The sequence below is a fragment of the Oncorhynchus mykiss genome, unplaced genomic scaffold (assembly GCF_013265735.2).
Source record: "Oncorhynchus mykiss isolate Arlee unplaced genomic scaffold, USDA_OmykA_1.1 un_scaffold_164, whole genome shotgun sequence".
Taxonomy (NCBI): Eukaryota; Metazoa; Chordata; class Actinopteri; order Salmoniformes; family Salmonidae; genus Oncorhynchus; species Oncorhynchus mykiss.
In genome coordinates this window covers 275683-290944 of record NW_023493668.1, presented here as the reverse complement: position 1 = coordinate 290944, position 15262 = coordinate 275683, and the positions used below count along the sequence as shown (strand labels likewise).

Sequence of the window (15262 nt, the reverse complement as noted above, 5' to 3'; positions counted from 1 at the left end):
AACTATACCACTGTGTTTTATATATTTATTACCTAACCCTGAGTTCATAATAACTATACCACTGTGTTTTATATATTTATTATCTAACCCTGAGTTCATAATAACTGTGTTTTATATATTTATTACCTAACCCTGAGTTCATAATAACTATACCACTGTGTTTTATATATTTATTATCCACCCTGAGTTCATAATAACTGTGTTTTATATATTTATTACCTAACGCTGAGTTCATAATAACAGTGTTTTATATATTTATTATCTAACCCTGAGTTCATAATAACTGTGTTTTATATATTTATTACCTAACCCTGAGTTCATAATAACAGTGTTTTATATATTTATTATCTAACCCTGAGTTCATAATAACTGTGTTTTATATATTTATTACCTAACCCTGAGTTCATAATAACTATACCACTGTGTTTTATATATTTATTACCTAACCCTGAGTTCATAATAACTGTGTTTTATATATGTATTACCTAACCCTGAGTTCATAATAACTATACCACTGTGTTTTATATATTTATTATCTAACCCTGAGTTCATAGTAACTATACCACTGTGTTTTATATATTTATTATCTAACCCTGAGTTCATAATAACTATACCACTGTGTTTTATATATTTATTACCTAACCCTGAGTTCATAATAACTATACCACTGTGTTTTATATATTTATTATCTAACCCTGAGTTCATAATAACTGTGTTTTATATATTTATTACCTAACCCTGAGTTCATAATAACTATACCACTGTGTTTTATATATTTATTACCTAACCCTGAGTTCATAATAACTGTGTTTTATATATTTATTATCCACCCTGAGTTCATAATAACTGTGTTTTATATATTTATTATCCACCCTGAGTTCATAACTGTTTTATATATTTATTATCTAACCCTGAGTTCATAATAACTATACCACTGTGTTTTATATATTTATTATCTAACCCTGAGTTCATAATAACTGTGTTTTATATATTTATTATCTAACCCTGAGTTCATAATAACTATACCACTGTGTTTTATATATTTATTATCTAACCCTGAGTTCATAATAACTGTGTTTTATATATTTATTATCCACCCTGAGTTCATAATAACTGTGTTTTATATATTTATTATCTAACCCTGAGTTTATAATAACTATACCACTGTGTTTTATATATTTATTACCTAACCCTGAGTTCATAATAACTGTTTTATATATTTATTACCTAACCCTGAGTTCATAATAACTATACCACTGTGTTTTATATATTTATTACCTAACCCTGAGTTCATAATAACTGTGTTTTATATATTTATTATCTAACCCTGAGTTCATAATAACTATACCACTGTGTTTTATATATTTATTATCTAACCCTGAGTTCATAATAACTATACCACTGTGTTTTATATATTTATTATCTAACCCTGAGTTCATAATAACTATACCACTGTGTTTTATATATTTATTACCTAACCCTGAGTTCATAATAACTGTGTTTTATATATTTATTATCTAACCCTGAGTTCATAATAACTATACCACTGTGTTTTATATATTTATTACCTAACCCTGAGTTCATAATAACTATACCACTGTGTTTTATATATTTATTATCTAACCCTGAGTTCATAATAACTATACCACTGTGTTTTATATATTTATTATCTAACCCTGAGTTCATAATAACTGTGTTTTATATATTTATTATCTAACCCTGAGTTCATAATAACTATACCACTGTGTTTTATATATTTATTACCTAACCCTGAGTTCATAATAACTGTGTTTTATATATTTATTATCTAACCCTGAGTTCATAATAACTATACCACTGTGTTTTATATATTTATTACCTAACCCTGAGTTCATAATAACTATACCACTGTGTTTTATATATTTATTATCTAACCCTGAGTTCATAATAACTATACCACTGTGTTTTATATATTTATTATCTAACCCTGAGTTCATAATAACTGTGTTTTATATATTTATTATCCACCCTGAGTTCATAATAACTGTGTTTTATATATTTATTACCTAACCCTGAGTTCATAATAACTATACCACTGTGTTTTATATATTTATTATCTAACCCTGAGTTCATAATAACTGTGTTTTATATATTTATTATCCACCCTGAGTTCATAATAACTATACCACTGTGTTTTATATATTTATTACCTAACCCTGAGTTCATAATAACTGTGTTTTATATATTTATTATCCACCCTGAGTTCATAATAACTATACCACTGTGTTTTATATATTTATTACCTAACCCTGAGTTCATAATAACTATACCACTGTGTTTTATATATTTATTATCTAACCCTGAGTTCATAATAACTGTGTTTTATATATTTATTACCTAACCCTGAGTTCATAATAACTGTGTTTTATATATTTATTATCTAACCCTGAGTTCATAATAACTATACCACTGTGTTTTATATATTTATTACCTAACCCTGAGTTCATAATAACTATACCACTGTGTTTTATATATTTATTATCTAACCCTGAGTTCATAATAACTATACCACTGTGTTTTATATATTTATTATCTAACCCTGAGTTCATAATAACTGTGTTTTATATATTTATTATCCACCCTGAGTTCATAATAACTGTGTTTTATATATTTATTACCTAACCCTGAGTTCATAATAACTATACCACTGTGTTTTATATATTTATTATCTAACCCTGAGTTCATAATAACTGTGTTTTATATATTTATTATCCACCCTGAGTTCATAATAACTATACCACTGTGTTTTATATATTTATTACCTAACCCTGAGTTCATAATAACTGTGTTTTATATATTTATTATCCACCCTGAGTTCATAATAACTATACCACTGTGTTTTATATATTTATTACCTAACCCTGAGTTCATAATAACTATACCACTGTGTTTTATATATTTATTATCTAACCCTGAGTTCATAATAACTGTGTTTTATATATTTATTACCTAACCCTGAGTTCATAATAACTATACCACTGTGTTTTATATATTTATTACCTAACCCTGAGTTCATAATAACTGTGTTTTATATATTTATTACCTAACCCTGAGTTCATAATAACTATACCACTGTGTTTTATATATTTATTATCTAACCCTGAGTTCATAATAACTATACCACTGTGTTTTATATATTTATTACCTAACCCTGAGTTCATAATAACTGTGTTTTATATATTTATTATCTAACCCTGAGTTCATAATAACTATACCACTGTGTTTTATATATTTATTACCTAACCCTGAGTTCATAATAACTATACCACTGTGTTTTATATATTTATTATCTAACCCTGAGTTCATAATAACTGTGTTTTATATATTTATTACCTAACCCTGAGTTCATAATAACTGTGTTTTATATATTTATTATCTAACCCTGAGTTCATAATAACTGTGTTTTATATATTTATTATCCACCCTGAGTTCATAATAACTGTGTTTTATATATTTATTATCCACCCTGAGTTCATAATAACTGTGTTTTATATATTTATTACCTAACCCTGAGTTCATAATAACTATACCACTGTGTTTTATATATTTATTATCTAACCCTGAGTTCATAATAACTATACCACTGTGTTTTATATATTTATTATCTAACCCTGAGTTCATAATAACTGTGTTTTATATATTTATTATCTAACCCTGAGTTCATAATAACTGTGTTTTATATATTTATTATCCACCCTGAGTTCATAATAACTGTGTTTTATATATTTATTATCCACCCTGAGTTCATAATAACTGTGTTTTATATATTTATTACCTAACCCTGAGTTCATAATAACTGTTTTATATATTTATTACCTAACCCTGAGTTCATAATAACTATACCACTATGTTTTATATATGTATTACCTAACCCTGAGTTCATAATAACTGTGTTTTATATATTTATTACCTAACCCTGAGTTCATAATAACTGTGTTTTATATATTTATTATCTAACCCTGAGTTCATAATAACAGTGTTTTATATATTTATTATCCACCCTGAGTTCATAATAACTGTGTTTTATATATTTATTACCTAACCCTGAGTTCATAATAACTGTGTTTTATATATTTATTACCTAACCCTGAGTTCATAACTATACCACTGTGTTTTATATATGTATTACCTAACCCTGAGTTCATAATAACTATACCACTGTGTTTTATATATTAATTATCCACCCTGAGTTCATAATAACTGTGTTTTATATATTTATTATCTAACCCTGAGTTCATAATAACTATACCACTGTGTTTTATATATTTATTATCTAACCCTGAGTTCATAATAACTGTGTTTTATATATTTATTATCTAACCCTGAGTTCATAATAACTATACCACTGTGTTTTATATATGTATTATCTAACCCTGAGTTCATAATAACTGTGTTTTATATATTTATTACCTAACCCTGAGTTCATAATAACTATACCACTGTGTTTTATATATTTATTATCTAACCCTGAGTTCATAATAACTATACCACTGTGTTTTATATATTTATTATCTAACCCTGAGTTCATAATAACTATACCACTGTGTTTTATATATTTATTACCTAACCCTGAGTTCATAATAACTGTGTTTTATATATTTATTATCTAACCCTGAGTTCATAATAACTATACCACTGTGTTTTATATATTTATTATCTAACCCTGAGTTCATAATAACTATACCACTGTGTTTTATATATTTATTACCTAACCCTGAGTTCATAATAACTATACCACTGTGTTTTATATATTTATTACCTAACCCTGAGTTCATAATAACTGTGTTTTATATATGTATTATCTAACCCTGAGTTCATAATAACTGTGTTTTATATATTTATTACCTAACACTGAGTTCATAATAACTATACCACTGTGTTTTATATATTTATTATCCACCCTGAGTTCATAATAACTGTGTTTTATATATTTATTATCTAACCCTGAGTTCATAATAACTATACCACTGTGTTTTATATATTTATTACCTAACCCTGAGTTCATAATAACTGTGTTTTATATATTTATTACCTAACCCTGAGTTCATAATAACTATACCACTGTGTTTTATATATTTATTATCTAACCCTGAGTTCATAATAACTGTGTTTTATATATTTATTACCTAACCCTGAGTTCATAATAACTGTGTTTTATATATTTATTATCTAACCCTGAGTTCATAATAACTGTGTTTTATATATTTATTATCTAACCCTGAGTTCATAATAACTGTGTTTTATATATTTATTACCTAACCCTGAGTTCATAATAACTATACCACTGTGTTTTATATATTTATTATCTAACCCTGAGTTCATAATAACTGTGTTTTATATATTTATTATCCACCCTGAGTTCATAATAACTATACCACTGTGTTTTATATATTTATTATCCACCCTGAGTTCATAATAACTGTGTTTTATATATTTATTACCTAACCCTGAGTTCATAATAACTATACCACTGTGTTTTATATATTTATTATCTAACCCTGAGTTCATAATAACTGTGTTTTATATATTTATTATCCACCCTGAGTTCATAATAACTATACCACTGTGTTTTATATATTTATTACCTAACCCTGAGTTCATAATAACTGTGTTTTATATATTTATTATCCACCCTGAGTTCATAATAACTATACCACTGTGTTTTATATATTTATTACCTAACCCTGAGTTCATAATAACTATACCACTGTGTTTTATATATTTATTATCTAACCCTGAGTTCATAATAACTGTGTTTTATATATTTATTACCTAACCCTGAGTTCATAATAACTGTGTTTTATATATTTATTATCTAACCCTGAGTTCATAATAACTATACCACTGTGTTTTATATATTTATTACCTAACCCTGAGTTCATAATAACTATACCACTGTGTTTTATATATTTATTATCTAACCCTGAGTTCATAATAACTATACCACTGTGTTTTATATATTTATTATCTAACCCTGAGTTCATAATAACTGTGTTTTATATATTTATTATCCACCCTGAGTTCATAATAACTGTGTTTTATATATTTATTACCTAACCCTGAGTTCATAATAACTATACCACTGTGTTTTATATATTTATTATCTAACCCTGAGTTCATAATAACTGTGTTTTATATATTTATTATCCACCCTGAGTTCATAATAACTATACCACTGTGTTTTATATATTTATTACCTAACCCTGAGTTCATAATAACTGTGTTTTATATATTTATTATCCACCCTGAGTTCATAATAACTATACCACTGTGTTTTATATATTTATTACCTAACCCTGAGTTCATAATAACTATACCACTGTGTTTTATATATTTATTATCTAACCCTGAGTTCATAATAACTGTGTTTTATATATTTATTACCTAACCCTGAGTTCATAATAACTATACCACTGTGTTTTATATATTTATTACCTAACCCTGAGTTCATAATAACTGTGTTTTATATATTTATTACCTAACCCTGAGTTCATAATAACTATACCACTGTGTTTTATATATTTATTATCTAACCCTGAGTTCATAATAACTATACCACTGTGTTTTATATATTTATTACCTAACCCTGAGTTCATAATAACTGTGTTTTATATATTTATTATCTAACCCTGAGTTCATAATAACTATACCACTGTGTTTTATATATTTATTACCTAACCCTGAGTTCATAATAACTATACCACTGTGTTTTATATATTTATTATCTAACCCTGAGTTCATAATAACTGTGTTTTATATATTTATTACCTAACCCTGAGTTCATAATAACTGTGTTTTATATATTTATTATCTAACCCTGAGTTCATAATAACTGTGTTTTATATATTTATTATCCACCCTGAGTTCATAATAACTGTGTTTTATATATTTATTATCCACCCTGAGTTCATAATAACTGTGTTTTATATATTTATTACCTAACCCTGAGTTCATAATAACTATACCACTGTGTTTTATATATTTATTATCTAACCCTGAGTTCATAATAACTATACCACTGTGTTTTATATATTTATTATCTAACCCTGAGTTCATAATAACTGTGTTTTATATATTTATTATCTAACCCTGAGTTCATAATAACTGTGTTTTATATATTTATTATCCACCCTGAGTTCATAATAACTGTGTTTTATATATTTATTATCCACCCTGAGTTCATAATAACTGTGTTTTATATATTTATTACCTAACCCTGAGTTCATAATAACTGTTTTATATATTTATTACCTAACCCTGAGTTCATAATAACTATACCACTATGTTTTATATATGTATTACCTAACCCTGAGTTCATAATAACTGTGTTTTATATATTTATTACCTAACCCTGAGTTCATAATAACTGTGTTTTATATATTTATTATCTAACCCTGAGTTCATAATAACAGTGTTTTATATATTTATTATCCACCCTGAGTTCATAATAACTGTGTTTTATATATTTATTACCTAACCCTGAGTTCATAATAACTGTGTTTTATATATTTATTACCTAACCCTGAGTTCATAACTATACCACTGTGTTTTATATATGTATTACCTAACCCTGAGTTCATAATAACTATACCACTGTGTTTTATATATTAATTATCCACCCTGAGTTCATAATAACTGTGTTTTATATATTTATTATCTAACCCTGAGTTCATAATAACTATACCACTGTGTTTTATATATTTATTATCTAACCCTGAGTTCATAATAACTGTGTTTTATATATTTATTATCTAACCCTGAGTTCATAATAACTATACCACTGTGTTTTATATATGTATTATCTAACCCTGAGTTCATAATAACTGTGTTTTATATATTTATTACCTAACCCTGAGTTCATAATAACTATACCACTGTGTTTTATATATTTATTATCTAACCCTGAGTTCATAATAACTATACCACTGTGTTTTATATATTTATTATCTAACCCTGAGTTCATAATAACTATACCACTGTGTTTTATATATTTATTACCTAACCCTGAGTTCATAATAACTGTGTTTTATATATTTATTATCTAACCCTGAGTTCATAATAACTATACCACTGTGTTTTATATATTTATTATCTAACCCTGAGTTCATAATAACTATACCACTGTGTTTTATATATTTATTACCTAACCCTGAGTTCATAATAACTATACCACTGTGTTTTATATATTTATTACCTAACCCTGAGTTCATAATAACTGTGTTTTATATATGTATTATCTAACCCTGAGTTCATAATAACTGTGTTTTATATATTTATTACCTAACACTGAGTTCATAATAACTATACCACTGTGTTTTATATATTTATTATCCACCCTGAGTTCATAATAACTGTGTTTTATATATTTATTATCTAACCCTGAGTTCATAATAACTATACCACTGTGTTTTATATATTTATTACCTAACCCTGAGTTCATAATAACTGTGTTTTATATATTTATTACCTAACCCTGAGTTCATAATAACTATACCACTGTGTTTTATATATTTATTATCTAACCCTGAGTTCATAATAACTGTGTTTTATATATTTATTACCTAACCCTGAGTTCATAATAACTGTGTTTTATATATTTATTATCTAACCCTGAGTTCATAATAACTGTGTTTTATATATTTATTATCTAACCCTGAGTTCATAATAACTGTGTTTTATATATTTATTACCTAACCCTGAGTTCATAATAACTGTGTTTTATATATTTATTATCTAACCCTGAGTTCATAATAACTATACCACTGTGTTTTATATATTTATTATCTAACCCTGAGTTCATAATAACTGTGTTTTATATATTTATTACCTAACCCTGAGTTCATAATAACTGTGTTTTATATATTTATTACCTAACCCTGAGTTCATAATAACTATACCACTGTGTTTTATATATTTATTATCTAACCCTGAGTTCATAATAACTGTGTTTTATATATTTATTACCTAACCCTGAGTTCATAATAACAGTGTTTTATATATTTATTACCTAACCCTGAGTTCATAATAACTGTGTTTTATATATTTATTACCTAACCCTGAGTTCATAATAACTATACCACTGTGTTTTTATACATTTATTAAAATGTTTTTGTTTTGTCAAACCTGTAGTGTTCATCATATTAACATGGCAGGTCAGAGTTAACCCTTACAGAGCATAGGTACGTTTTTTGTTGTTGTTGTTGCAATACACAAACATATATTTCTCATACAAATGCAAGATACCAAAACAGAAAGCTAATTTGATCCTCTCTGAAGCAGCACTAAAACCGACAGTCCCTGACACAGACTTCAGGTCCTGCACGGCCTAGATCCACTGCATCCTGCGTCTGCTGGCGTGTAGCTACAACACGTAGCCCAGCCCCACACACGTTGCAAACACACGCCAACACATCCATAGTCCACATGGTACAGATTCACAAGACAGGGAAAACAGTTCCAGCATGATTCAGAAGGTTTGCTTTAAAAAGAGTTGGATTCCGAGCAGACAGAATTGTGGGAATCAGAGTTTCTCTGTTGAAAGAGAGGTGTTGTTGTTGCTGTTCGTCCATTTCTGAACAGATGCATCCTGCTTCTCTTGATTGTAGTCCCAGAATCCCAGTGTTCTCTGGTGATTGTAGTCCCAGAATCCCAGTGTTTTCTGGTGATTGTAGTTTCCCCCAGTCCTGTCTGGTGATTGTATTCCCCCCCAGTCCTGTCAGGTGATTGTTGTCCCCCCAGTCCTGTCAGGTGATTATAGTATCCCCCAGTCCTGTCAGGTGATTGTAGTATCCCCCAGTCCTGTCTGGTGATTGTTGTCCCCCAGTCCTGTCAGATGATTGTAGTCCCCCAGTCCTGTCTGGTGATTGTAGTATCCCCCAGTCATGTCTGGTGATTGTAGTCCCCCCAGTCCTGTCAGGTGATTATAGTATCCCCCAGTCCTGTCAGGTGATTATAGTATCCCCCAGTCCTGTCTGGTGATTGTAGTTTCCCCCAGTCCTGTCTGGTGATTGTAGTTTCCACCAGTCCTGTCTGGTGATTGTAGTATCCCCCAGTCCTGTCTGGTGATTGTAGTATCCCCCAGTCCTGTCTGGTGATTGTAGTATCCCCCAGTCCTGTCTGGTGATTGTAGTATCCCCCAGTCCTGTCAGGTGATTGTAGTCCCCCCCAGTCCTGTCTGGTGATTGTAGTATCCCCCAGTCCTGTCAGGTGATTATAGTATCCCCCAGTCCTGTCTGGTGATTGTAGTTTCCCCCAGTCCTGTCTGGTGATTGTAGTTTCCACCAGTCCTGTCTGGTGATTGTAGTTTCCACCAGTCCTGTCTGGTGATTGTAGTATCCCCCAGTCCTGTCTTGTGATTGTAGTATCCCCCTGTCCTGTCAGGTGATTGTAGTCCCCCCCAGTCCTGTCTGGTGATTGTAGTATCCCCCAGTCCTGTCTGGTGATTGTAGTATCCCCCAGTCCTGTCAGGTGATTGTAGTCCCCCCCAGTCCTGTCTGGTGATTGTAGTATCCCCCAGTCCTGTCTGGTGATTGTAGTCCCCCCAGTCCTGTCTGGTGATTGTAGTATCCCCCAGTCCTGTCTGGTGATTGTAGTCCCCCCCAGTCCTGTCTGGTGTTTGTAGTCCCAGAGTCCCAGTAAACAGAGCAAGCCCACTGACATTACAACTGTGGGTAGTACTTCAGTTGTTCGATTTAAGGAGAGGGTTTACAGACTGAATAAAATATTGAGTTGGTGTCCATTTCCAAGTGCAACACAGAGATTATATAAAAACATTTAAACAAGAAAAAACAGAAGTGTTAAAAACATAATGAAAGCACCTAAAAGCTGTATCCTATTGCACAGTTTAAATCATGATACAAAATCAAAAATGAACAGAGCATGAAACAAGTGAAAGTGGATAATTGTGTCTTTAAGACCAGAGTCAGTCATGTCTGGAGCAAAGTCCTTATGGTGCTGAAAGACAGAGCAAATACTATGACTGTTGAAAGGCACCAGAGCAGCCTCCCTCATGGTCACAGAGATTTCAACTGGAGAAGACCCCATTATACACATAGACAAATGAAACCACAAGGAAGAGATTGCTGCATAGCTGGATTCAACTTAAAGCAATGTCATCAAAATGACACAAAGCGAGAGAGACGGGACACAACCAACTGCTGTTACAACACTGCTTCCTCCTGCTGTCATAACAACACTACTGTCTGTGTTGTCCCTCTGAAGGTCAGAGTTCAGAGGCGGGTGTCACTGGGTTCAGAGGTCAGATAGACAGCGGAGCTGGACTTGGGCCGGGCCTGACCTTCTCCCCTGTTGTTGTTCACCTCTGACCCCCTGGTATCTGTGGTGATGACCCAGGTGGCGGGTCGCCAGCGCTTCAGGGAGTACGGTGTCTTCACACGCTTCTTAATCTTCTCCCCTGTTCCCTGGTTCTGGACCAAGGCCTCCCCTGGAACACAAACACAGGGTTAAGGTCAGGGGGTAAGGGTCAGGGTCAGGCTGTGAGGGTTAGAGTCAGGCTCAACGGGTCAGGCTGTGAGGGTTCGGGTCAGTGGGTAAGGGTTAGGGTCAGGCTGTGAGGGATAGCGTCAGGGGGTAAGGGTTAGGGTCAAGCTGTGAGGGTTAGGGTCAGGCTGTGAGGGTTAGGGTCAGGCTGTGAGGGTTCGGGTCAGGCTGTGAGGGTTCGGGTCAGGGGGTAAGGGTTAGGGTCAGGCTGTGAGGGATAGCGTCAGGGGGTAAGGGTTAGGGTCAGGCTGTGAGGGTTAGGGTCAGGCTGTGAGGGTTCGGGGGTAAGGGTTAGGGTCAGGCTGTGAGGGATAGCGTCAGGGGTTAAGGGTTAGGGTCAGGGGGTAAGGGTTAGGGTCAGGCTGTGAGGGATAGCGTCAGGGGTTAAGGGTTAGGGTCAGGCTGTGAGGGTTAGGGTCAGGCTGTGAGGGATAGCGTCAGGGGTTAAGGGTTAGGGTCAGGCTGTGAGGGTTAGGGTCAGGCTGTGAGGGTGCTCTGCTCACCCAGTGAGACCAGGTCTCTGGTGGTGAAGGACAGGTCTAGGGAGTTGGGTCTCTCCGGCCGCCGGCCTCCTTTAGGCTGCCTGAGTAGGGCTTCACCTCTCATGGGGACAGGGTTGGGGTCAGGTCCAGACAAGGAACCAGACACAGAACTCTCCCCCAGGGAGCAGGGGGTCTCTCCACTGGTACTTCCTCCTGCTCCCTCCTCCTCTTCCTCTCCTCCCCCATCACTCTCCCCCTCTCCCTCCCCCAGTACCAGTCCATTGCTGTTGTTGTTGTTGTTGTTGGGCCGTGCGTTAGAGGAGTGGACATCTGGTTGTCCTGTCTCTCTGCTCAGCAGGGGTTGGTGTTCGTCTGGGCTGGCAGTGATCAGCCCCAGCTGGCCGTCCTCAGAGTTCTGGGGGTTCGTGCTCTGACTTAGAGTGAGCCCCACCGTGCTGCTGGCGCCCCCTGCTGGCAAGGACCCGGCCGCGTGCCCGTTCACAGAGAGGTCCCGTAGGACCAGCAGGTTGTTGGTGGCGCTGACCCGGTGGGGCTCGGAGACGGCGGTGACGTTGGACACGCCGTTGGTCTTAGCTCCGCCCTCTACCTGTCGTAGGTTGGACTTGCCACGGCGACCGAATTTAAACCTCAGAGAGGATGAGTCTTTCTTAGGCGGCTTAGTGCGGAGCAGCAGGCTGGAGGGTCGTTTGGGGAGGTTTTGCTGCTTGGGGAGAGGGAATACGGCGGGGGGAGACGCCTCTGCAGCCATCTTGATGAAGGGGAAGAGCAGGGAGGAGGAGGCGGGACTCAGCAGGTCCGGAGAACAGAACTGTTTCTGGCTGTGTTCCATCAGGTTCTCATCAGAACTCTCCTTCAGGTTCTTATCCACCTCCCTGGGGTCCAGCTTGGTGGTCTCCAGATCCTCCTGGGTCAGGGTCAGGTGGAGGTTAGGGTTGGGGTCATGACCCTGGCTGGACTCTGAGATGAAGGTCATGGTTGTGAGGGAAGAGGAGGTTCCAGCGGAGGGGTTGCCGGGGAGACGGGCGTGAGCCGCCTGCTGCCGCTCGTAGTTTATAGAGTTCCTGTTCCTCTCTCCAGCCACACCTCCATCTCTCGTCCGGCCAATCAAAGCGGAGGGGGCGTCGCTGTGTGTGCTCTTGGTCGTGCCGTCCTGCTCCTCGATGTAGGACGAGGCAGGGTCGGGGCCGGACTGTGGCCCCATGCGGTTTCTGTTGGGGCCACAGACACGTTAACACCACAACAGGTACTTATCACCAAGGAGGACAACAAGGTGTGTGTGTGTCGTTGTGCAGTGCAGCTGGTTCTAGTAGGTATGAGTGTAAGGTGTGTGTGTGTGTCGTTGTGCAGTGCAGTAGGTATGAGTGTAAAGTTAGGGTGTGTGTGTGTGTCAACAATGTAGAGAGAGAGAGTAAACAACAGGTGAACAGTGTTACAGCTGGGTTGAGTGGAGGGTGTGTATAGTGTCTGTACCTATCATTGAACAGTGTGGTACAGTGGAGGGTGTGTATAGTGTCTGTACCTATCATTGAACAGTGTGGTACAGATGGGTTGAGAGGAGGGTGTGTATAGTGTCTGTACCTATCATTGAACAGTGTGGTACAGTGGAGGGTGTGTATAGTGTCTGTACCTATCATTGAACTGTGTGGTACAGTGGAGGGTGTGTATAGTGTCTGTACCTATCATTGAACTGTGTGGTACAGTGGAGGGTGTGTATAGTGTCTGTACCTATCATTGAACAGTGTGGTACAGTGGAGGGTGTGTATAGTGTCTGTACCTATCATTGAACAGTGGTACAGTGGAGGGTGTGTATAGTGTCTGTACCTATCATTGAACAGTGTGGTACAGTGGAGGGTGTGTATAGTGTCTATACCTATCATTGAACTGTGTGGTACAGTGGAGGGTGTGTATAGTGTCTGTACCTATCATTGAACAGTGGTACAGTGGAGGGTGTGTATAGTGTCTGTACCTATCATTGAACAGTGTGGTACAGTGGAGGGTGTGTATAGTGTCTGTACCTATCATTGAACAGTGTGGTACAGTGGAGGGTGTGTATAGTGTCTATACCTATCATTGAACAGTGGTACAGTGGAGGGTGTGTATAGTGTCTATACCTATCATTGAACAGTGTGGTACAGTGGAGGGTGTGTATAGTGTCTGTACCTATCATTGAACAGTGGTACAGTGGAGGGTGTGTATAGTGTCTATACCTATCATTGAACAGTGTGGTACAGTGGAGGGTGTGTATAGTGTCTGTACCTATCATTGAACAGTGTGGTACAGTGGAGGGTGTGTATAGTGTCTATACCTATCATTGAACAGTGGTACAGTGGAGGGTGTGTATAGTGTCTATACCTATCATTGAACAGTGTGGTACAGTGGAGGGTGTGTATAGTGTCTGTACCTATCATTGAACAGTGGTACAGTGGAGGGTGTGTATAGTGTCTATACCTATCATTGAACAGTGTGGTACAGTGGAGGGTGTGTATAGTGTCTATACCTATCATTGAACAGTGTGGTACAGCTGCTACCAGTAGGGTTGAGTGTGGGGCTGACAGACTTGGACTGGTCCCAGATCAGCAGTAGTTCAGCCATGCGCTCCTCTGCACACTGAGCGGTCAGCCTGGCCTCAGCATCCTGGTCCCAACAGTCCTCCATGGTCTCCTTCAGGGACCGCACCGCCTGAGGGAAGGTTACAGAGGCTAACACATACCACACCACACCATACCACACCATACCACACCACACCATACCACACAACACCATACCACACCACACCATACCACACAACACCATACCACACCATACCACACCATACCACACAACACCATACCACACCATACCACACCACACCATACCACACAACACCATACCATACAACACCACACCATACCATACAACACCATACCACACCACACCATACCACACAACACCACACCATAACACACCACACCATACCACACAACACCATACCACACCATACCATACCACACAACACCATACCACACAACACCATACCACACAACACCATACCACACCATACCACACAACACCACACCATACCATACAACACCATACAACACAACACCACACAACACCACACCATACAACACCACACCACACACCATACCACACCATACCACACAATACCACACCATACCATACCACACACACCATACCACACCACACCATACCACACACCACCACACCATACCACACACACC

At 36.0% G+C, this 15262-nt stretch overlaps 1 protein-coding gene across 2 annotated transcripts in view; it reads right to left on the bottom strand.

The window, feature by feature from the left end:
- Positions 1-10240: 10240 nt before the first annotated feature.
- Positions 10241-15262, bottom strand: part of LOC110524928 (bone morphogenetic protein receptor type-2) — a 54005-nt gene continuing 48983 nt past the window's right edge. For both annotated transcript variants that reach the window (XM_036972481.1, XM_036972482.1), the window contains 3 exons: positions 14539-14720; positions 12042-13249; positions 10241-11482 (listed from right to left, as the gene is read on the bottom strand). In XM_036972481.1, coding sequence (XP_036828376.1) covers positions 11268-11482; positions 12042-13249; positions 14539-14720 — 1605 coding nt within the window. In that variant the 3' untranslated portion in view covers positions 10241-11267. The remainder of the gene's footprint in view (positions 11483-12041; positions 13250-14538; positions 14721-15262) is intronic.